The sequence below is a fragment of the Canis aureus genome, chromosome 29 (genome assembly GCF_053574225.1).
Source record: "Canis aureus isolate CA01 chromosome 29, VMU_Caureus_v.1.0, whole genome shotgun sequence".
Classification (NCBI taxonomy): domain Eukaryota; kingdom Metazoa; phylum Chordata; class Mammalia; order Carnivora; family Canidae; genus Canis; species Canis aureus.
Window position 1 is genome coordinate 24,677,874 of NC_135639.1, and position 9,064 is coordinate 24,686,937.

A 9,064-nucleotide genomic window follows, 5' to 3' on the forward strand; every position below is an offset into this window, starting at 1 on the left:
TGGGTATAATCATGGGGTTTGGGGGGAGGAGGAAGCAGCTGGAAATTGGAGCAGAAAGGCAGCCAGTTCCATTCCACACAGGTTTGAAAGAAATAAACCTAAAACATTTACTCATTTTGAAATTGTAGGGGATCCCTGGGTGGCTCAGCGGTTTAGCACCTGCCTTCAGCTCAGGGTGTGATCCTGGAGACCCAGGATCAGGTCCCACGTCGGGCTCCTTGCATGGAGCCTGCTTCTCCCTCTGCCTGTGTCTCTGCCTCTCTTTCTCTCTGTGTCTCTCATGAATAAAAAAATAAAATCTTAAAACAAAACACACACACACACACACACACACACACACACACACACAAATTAGGAGTTCTTGGGTATGGAGAAAGGGAGCATTAAAAACAAAAAATAGGGGCACCTGAGTGGCTCAGTCAGTTAAAGGTCTGCCTTTGGCTCAGATCATGGTCTCAGGGTCCCGGGATGGAGCCCTACATCAAGCTCCCTGCTCAGCGGGAAGTCAACTTCTCCCTCTCTTTCTGCCCCTCCCCCTGCTCATGCTTGCTTGCTCTCTCTCTCTCTCTCTCTCAAATAAATAAATAAATTCTTTTGTAAAAAATAGCAATAGATGGAAAACAATCTCCAGGAAACCACCACAGAAGGAAACTCTCTGTAAAACAAAAAACATTCAAGGTGACACTGCAAGCCCCAAGGCTATTCCCAAAAGCAAGTTCAACATCCATCAAGAGTCATGACCTACTTGCTATCCTGGTCCATGGACAATCCAGACCCCTGCTCCACTAGTTTGGTTAGGTTCACTATTTCCTCTTTCAGGGCAAGGATCGTTTCCTTTGCCTTCTGCTCTTTGTCATAGGCCGTGTCCACCATCTTCCAGGCCTTTTCAATTTCCTATATGGGCCATGGGACATCAGTGAGAAAGAACAAACTAGGATCCAGATGCAAGATAAACTGAGTAAACAGAATAATAAAACAACTCCAATATAGTAATCACTTGTGGGGAAAGAAGGTTACATATTATACATTATGCATTCCATTTATATTGACTTACTGAATTTCTCAACACGAGCTAGTCAATACTAAACAGCAGTTTTAGGAGGGGTTCTGGCTCACATCCTGCAAGGGCTGCTATAACTAGGGGGATATTTTTAATAAAGATATTAATATAGGTTTACAAAATTAAAAATGAAAGTTTGTGCTTTCCAAGTCCAGATATTTTTGGGAAAAAAAAATTAAGGACTGACCTTAGATCTAAGCTTCAAATTTAATTTGAAGCTCCTGACAGTTCCAAATAGAAAAATCTGTTTTGTCCTCAGGTCCCAAGTAAGTGGTCCTGGATGGCAATGTCAACTTTAGAACAATTCATAGCAAGGTAGTCTTCACTGTCATCTAATTGTATACAACAGCTTTGGTGGTTCCCATTCCAGAAGCCCATGCTCAGGCCTTCTCATCAAATGCTCACAGGGGAAAAAACAAAGCCCCTAGCTGGAAATGGAAACAACTCATGCAGTTTGGGTTTTCTTACTGTTCTGAAATGCAATGTGGAATACCAACATAAATACTTAAAAGGGAATTTCAGCCATTCAAATAAGTGAACAAAGCAAATGTTGCAACAGCCATGAGTTTTACCCTGCCACTCAATTTTCTTGCAAAATTTTGTCAAGTGGAATGTGAGTCCTTTATACGTGTAAGAACCTATAAGCTGAAGGTGACAATACCCACTTTCGTGTTGACAAGGCATAAAATTGGAAGAGAATATTTACATAAATTCATACTCACATTAGAGAGAGAAATGAGTTTTGGGTAACTTTACATAATTTAGTGATTCAAAACAATTATAGGGTATTTTTTTGTAGCAACCATATGTACTATTTTCAGCAGAACAAATGAAGGATATTTAAGTGAAAATGCAATTATATGACGTTATGTCTCAATCAATCACCAATTATATTTTAACCAGTTCATGATTTCCATTTCCAATTTTTTAATTTACAATAAAAAATGTTTTTTTTATCATCATAGAATGAGTTAAAGCCTTCTTTTATTGTTTTTTTGGACAAAAGGAGAAAATGGCAGTAGGGAGAAAATGGCACTTTTAAAAAGGTCCTTTCTAAGAAAACAGATGTCATAATATGCGTTGGTGTTGGAAATTCACTTAAACTGGGTGATGTTTCATTGTATGATATCAAGGAGTTTAAAAACTTCATGAGTTATTTCTCATCACTAGGGCCTTAATTATAAATTAAAATCTCTTAATCTCTCATCACCTTGAAATCACAAGGAACATTTACATTTTTTTTTAAGATTTTACTTATTTATTCTTGAGAGAGAGAGAGAGGCAGAGACACAGGCAGAGGGAGAAGAAGGCTCCATGCAGGGAACCCGACGTGAGACTCGATCCCGGCCCCAGGATCACACCCTGGGCCAAAGGCAGGTGCTAAACGGCTAAGCCACCCAGGCCGCCCAGAACATTTACATTTTACCCTCAAAATAATACAACACACTTGAAAATAAAAAAATAAATAAATAAAGGGTAAAACAGAACCATATTTACTAAATATCTCCCAGACTGAATCCCTGCTCTCCCATTATGAGGAACTGGGAGGATCAAGGAGGAAGCACGATCGATCGTGAAAATCACTATCTAGGAATTCTCAAGTTAATTTCTCCTAAAACAAGGGGAATAGCAAAAATATGAAAATATCGTTTAAAAAATGTTTAGCAAGCTATCATCATGAGATATTTAATTACTCATCTTATATCAAACAAGACATACCAAGGTCCCTAGTATTATACTTAGTTACCTCTAATTCTTTTTTGCTAACCCAGAATTTCCTAGAAACTAAGCCAGTAAGGTTCTACGTTATTTCCTGCATAGTGAAATACATAAATCACGTAAATTTTCACCTAGTAACTCATTTACTACCAGCCAAGAGCTGCCAATGTAAAGAAAGAAGGATGTTTTAAATACAGGATGTATTTATGGCAGCTCTGCCTGGGTTCTGTTTCTACAAGATCACTGACCTTCTTCAGGGATGCGATGGTGGTCTGATCATCCTGGGAGACCTTCAGGGCAGTGGCAACCTTTGCAGAATTAACCACAATCTCTGCGTTGAGCTCTCTGCATTTGGCCATCAGACGCTTTTCATTGTCATAAGACTTTTTCATGACAGCATGAAGCTTCTCATATTCAATTCTAAATTTCTCCAGACTTTTGTCTCCTGAAAGTTCATTGAGAACCTCCTGAAAATCCCTTTCGATTTCTTCAAATGCAGTTTCTTCCAGTGCGAGTTTTTCACTTTTACCCTGTACAAAAGAGCAGGGGGGAAATGAGTATTGCAACATATACATCGCTACTATTTGGGAATTGCTGTTAATAGCTATGAACACAAAGCCTTCACAGAAGCAAAATAAAAGTCATTGACAAAACTACATGATGGAAAAACATTTTGTTCATACCCCGATGCATGCATATATGTACACATGTGTGTTAGGATAAGATTTTTAATAATAATATTATTATAATATTATTATAATTAATTATTATATACATTATATAATAATAATAATATATTTCCTACCACATGGTATCAACAAGCAGATTAAATAGGATCATTTATGTTAAATACTTGGCCAAGTGCCTGGCAAACAGGAGGCACTCATAAACTTTGATAGCTGTTAGGATTATTCCAAGCCCTGATTTTACTTCATTCCACTTCTTACTGGCCCCAGGACTGCAGAGGAAAGCCATGGCATGTTATGGTCAGCTATCAGGAGATTTTGGTGTTGATTTGAGATCATGAAATCACACATACAATGAACCCCATCTGAAATATGGAATAGTATCCTAAAAGATATTCCATCATTTTTATTTCTTAAAATAATTAGGCACGGTTATCTCCACAGGTTTATGAGATGCCCCCTATGCCATGCTCACAGGGCTTCTCCAGATTTGCTTTTTGTGCTTACTGGACAACAAATTTAAAAAGAATTTTAAAAAGGGTGGGGAGGGCGGGGATCCCTGGGTGGCGCAGCTGTTTAGCGCCTGCCTTTAGGCCCAGGGCGCGATCCTGGAGACCCGGGATCGAATCCCACATCGGGCTCCCGGTGCATGGAGCCTGCTTCTCCCTCTGCCTATGTCTCTGCCTCTCTCTCTCTCTCTCTCTCTCTCTCTCTCTCTCTCTGTGACTATTATAAATAAATAAAAATTAAAAAATAAATAAATAAATAAATAAAATAAAAGAGAGAGAGAGTCCAGACGTACAGGTGTAATTCAAGCAGATCTGGCTATGAGATGAAACTTAGATGAGAACCTAGAAGTCAGTTATATAAGAATTCTTATTTCTCGGGATCCCTGGGTGGCGCAGCGGTTTGGCGCCTGCCTTTGGCCCAGGGCGCGATCCTGGAGACCCGGGATCGAATCCCACGTCGGGCTCCCGGTGCATGGAGCCTGCTTCTCCCTCTGCCTGTGTCTCTGCCTCTCTCTCTCTCTCTCTCTCTGTGTGACTATCGTAAATAAATAAAAAAAAAAAAAAAAAAAAAGAATTCTTATTTCTCTAGTATTAAGAGTTGAATTTGTCCCCCAGAAATATATGTTGAAGTTCTAACCTCCAGTAACTGTAAATGTGACCTTATTTGGAAGTAGAGTCATTACATATATAATTAGTTAACTTGAGATCATACTGGAATACAGTGTGCCCTAATCCAATAGGACTGGCTTCCTTTAAAAAAAGAAAAAGATTTTGTTTATTTATTTATGAGAGAGACAGAGAAAGAAGCAGAGAGACACAGGCAGAGCGAGAAGCAGGCTCCCTGAAGAGAGCCCCATGCGGGACTCAATTCCAGGACCCCAGGATCATGACCTGAGCCAAAGGCAGACACTCAATCACTGAGCCACCCAGGTGCCCAGGACTGGTGTCCTTATAAAAAGAGGGAAAATTGTAACTATGTGTAGTGACTGATGTCTAAACTTGTTGTTGTAATAATAATAATATATATATATATATCAAATCATTATGTTGTACACTTAAAACTAATACAATGTCACATGTCAATTATATCTCAATAAAACAAAAGTATAGGGGTGGGATTTGGACAGAAATACAAATACAGAAAATACCACATGAAGACAGACACAGGAATTAGGCTGAGGCAGCTGGAAGCCAAGGAAAGCTAAAGATGGCTAGCTACTGTCAGAAGCCAGAAGAGGCAAGGAAGGTCCTGCCAACACCCTGATTGCAGACTTCTAGCCTCCAGAACTGTGAGACAATAAATCTCTACTGTTTAAAGTCGCCCTGTTTGCAGTATTCTGTTATGGCTGCCCTGGAAAACTAATACACCTTCTTCTTGTTAGACACAGCACAAAAATAAAATAAAAATAAAAAAGATAGGGATGGTTAATATATTTATTATAATATAAATGGTTAATATATTTGTTTAGTTATTTAGCAAATGTTTATTGAACATTTGCTCTGTGTAAGTTTATAAAGCCTGTAGGAGGCACAAAGGTAAGGAATAAACAGCTCTCCCACAGGGAATTTCTACATTAATAGTTGATGGGATATGTTTTCAGAGAATGGAAGTAAGGAATTTGATATCTGCCATAAAATGGTTTCAAAATTCTACAAGATGGAATTATTCCCAGTAGCAAGAATGAAAGCCAGTTTCCTAAAGGAGGTGGTATTTGAGCAGGCCCAGAAGGGAGAGTGAATTTTTCACAGGTAAATATGGAGAGAAAAAGATATGTCTGGCCCAGGGCAAAGCTTGAACAAATGCTCAGAGCCCAGCAAGTATTCAGGATTTGAGGTTGGTTAAGAAGCTCAGAGCGGCTGAAGTGTAAGGGGTATGATAGGGAGAAAGAAAGAGAAGACTAGACAAGGAAATAAGGGCAGATTGGAGGACTTGAATGGAATTCTAAGGGATATGGAATGGATTAATCGCAGGCCATGCAAGACTTTGGAACTGATAAGGTATGAAAGGCCTTATTTATGGATGCATCATTATGCTTTGATGTTCAATCCTAAAAAGAGCTTCAACATCAACACTCTATTGCTAATCAAAGAAATCAACTGAGATTATTTCTCTAATCCCCCAAAAAAAGTAAAATTTAAATTCGCCCTGCAGATTTAGGGTAAGCAATCTCATTTACCTTCTGCTTTGACGAGCCTGTCTTGCCCAATATAGAGAAAGTCTACATATTTTTGGTTTCCAAAAACACTTCTGTTGATTTCCAAAGATGACACCCAAGCAAAAGAACCCACATCTTAAAATAGATGTAGAGTAACAAGCATATCTATAACATTTTTGCATAACAACATTAGTACTAATGTTAAACTCAACAGAGGTTTTCTTCCTGACTAAAAGCAGCTTATTGCAAACATCACATTATAACCATTCCACAAAGGAGAGGAAAATCGTATTAAGAAAATATGGTGCTGCTGCTGCCCTGTGTTTTCTCCCCTTGTTGATGCTAAACATGAGCACACACAAAAAATTTATCATGGCAATGTTCTCAATTCCATCCCTGTAAATGGTATTAATGTCAGGCTTTGATCACTAGCCTAATGATTTGTTTGCAGACGAGGTTTTCCCTGTACATCTGGCACTTACCACAGGAATGGAAAAACATCAAACAAAGAAAAGTTTTTAAAAAGAACTTTTATGAACAGATTTGTTCATATTGACATTTTTTAAAAGGTACCATGCTAAAAGCACAGCAAAAATAGCCTCTGAGCTGTGACCAATAACCAGTTGATGTCTACACGGTCAGAGCATATAATGGTTTCTATTTTGGAAGCACAATTTCAACATGAACTAGTCAGAAAGGAACTGTGATGTTCCTTCATTCAACACCTATCTTTCGAGTGTTTACTATCTGCCAGGTACTGTCCTGGGTGCTGGGAATACCAATTAGTGGGAGAACGACAAGGAAAAAGGACAGGAGAGCTGCAATGATAAATGAGGCCAGAGTGTTAATGGAAACTTTGGAAGCAGAGGTGAGGAAAACCTGGCTGACATCGAGTGAGAGAAGAAAAAATAGAAGAAGGGAAGAAATGAGAGGAGATCATGAAGGGGAAGGGAGACTGGGAAATCATTTGTTCATGGTGAGGGTATCTGGGGCTTATGAAGAAGAATGAAATGAACCAAGATGACTTGTGAGGGGGAAAGGATGGGAGTGCTCAAAAGCAAATGAAGGAACAGGAGATGGAGAGGAAAGGAACATGACTAAGCGAGGGACGGGGTGAATATGGTGGCCACCACCATGCAGATGTGAGAGGGACAGAGATCAAGGAGCCCAGGAGTGAAGAAGAGGAGGGTGGGAGAGGGATTGGATGCTAAGAGAAGGAGGAAGCTCTGTCCACAGAAGGAAGGAGCTTATAAGGAGAGGCTTGATGTGGAGGAGACAGAATGATGAGGATGTGAATGGTGCAGAGGAGATAGAAGGAACTAGAATAGGGGTCAGGGCATGACGGTGATGACCGATGATGGAGGGACCATGCTGATTTCATGAGCACACAACCTGCCAGGGTGCACAGGAACCCTTTGCTCAATAAGCCCCACCCTTGGTTTAATGCTCTGCTATCTCTTTTTGAAATTCTTAATAATTTGTTAACAAGCAGCTCTGCATTTTCATTTTTCACTGAGCCCCACCACTTATGTAGCTGACCCTGGTTGAGACTGACCCTGTGACAGGGGAGATGAGGGAGGACTTTGATGGGACAGTGGAGGAATAGGGTAGGGTATGACGAATGGGGACTGTGACCAGCAAATGACAGGGACTTGAGGTTGTACAAATCACAAACGAGGATGCTAATGGGCAAAGGGTCAATAAAGGGGCTGCAGAAACGACCCCTCATTAGTGAGGCTAAAGATGGAGTATACTACAAAGTGAGGGAGTGAAGGATGCTACAAGATTTTAACACAGTGGTCAATGACGACACAGGGCATCCGCGATGGGAGAAGAGCTTAATGGAGATGTGTTCACAGCAGGTGATCAGATGATAGGGAATCGTGGGGTGACAGGCAGACAGAGGTCAGTGAATAAGGGTAACAGTGGGTATCCATGAAGCCTTCTTCCAGGTCCCCCAGCCAGTGAGACATCAACATTTCTGCGTCTCTCTCCTGTGGTATCACCTTACGGGTCAAAGGGGCGGGTGCCTGTCAGGTGTGCGTCTAGGAATTCACGGATTTCAGACTACATTTCACACAGCGCCAGCTTTAAGAGTGGAGGTGGGAGGTGAGACAGGAGGTAGAGGGGCCAGAACCAACGAGACGGAGGGGTGGGGTGAGGCTGCGGGTGGGGATAGAATGCGGGACGGCGGGAATGCGGGAATCCGTGGATGTGACCGGGGATAAGCCGACAGGGGGAGAGGGACGACGGGGAGGAGTCGGGGAGGAGTCGAGCGAGAGACAACAGAGAGAGAGGCACGACTCCTAACCTCGGCCATCCTGACGCTCTCTGGGGGTGGCCTCAAAGCCTGCTGTGGTGACCGCGGAAACTGGGCCCGAGTCTGAGGAAGGGGCTGTGCACTCCCCCCAGCGTCTATAAGGGCGCCACGTTATTTGTATCCCGCGCAGGGGGACAGAAACCCGGCGCTCGGCGCGTCCTCCCGTCGCCTGGCAACCGCCACGCCCCCTAGGGAAACGTGGGGCCGGGGAAGGGGCGGGGCCTCCGGGAAGGGGCGGGGCCTCCGGGGCGGGCGCCTGGGGCGTTCCTTAGACGCATATGCAAATTGCCCGGAGTGGGCGGGACCAAGGATGCGACGGGGCGGGGCCTCCGAGAGGCTGCGCGCACCCCAAGGTGAGGGCCAGAGGCGCCGGGGGAGCGGGCAGGGGCAGATCCCGGAGGCCGCTAGGGCCAGACAATGGAAACGTGGATCAAAGGCTTCGGGAAGGACCGGCAGCCACCCTCTGCTCTCTGTGACATTCGGTCGCGAGAACAGGAAATCATCTCAGTTCAAGTCAATTCAACCCTAATGAAGCAGCTGATGTATGCAAGACACGGAGGGGAAAGTAAAATAGAGAAAACACAGACCCTGCTTTCCAAAGGTTTAGTCACCAG

The 9,064-nt window shown here is 42.5% G+C and overlaps 1 protein-coding gene across 1 annotated transcript in view; it reads right to left on the bottom strand.

The window, feature by feature from the left end:
- The window catches only part of CFAP58 (cilia and flagella associated protein 58), a 99,163-nt gene extending 90,535 nt beyond the window's left edge, over positions 1–8,628 (bottom strand). Inside the window, exons 1-3 of the mRNA XM_077877724.1 lie at positions 8,442–8,628; positions 3,028–3,309; positions 746–894 (exon numbers count right to left, since the gene is read on the bottom strand). Coding sequence (XP_077733850.1) covers positions 746–894; positions 3,028–3,309; positions 8,442–8,450 — 440 coding nt within the window. The 5' untranslated portion in view covers positions 8,451–8,628. The remainder of the gene's footprint in view (positions 1–745; positions 895–3,027; positions 3,310–8,441) is intronic.
- Between the last annotated feature and the right edge of the window lie 436 nt (positions 8,629–9,064).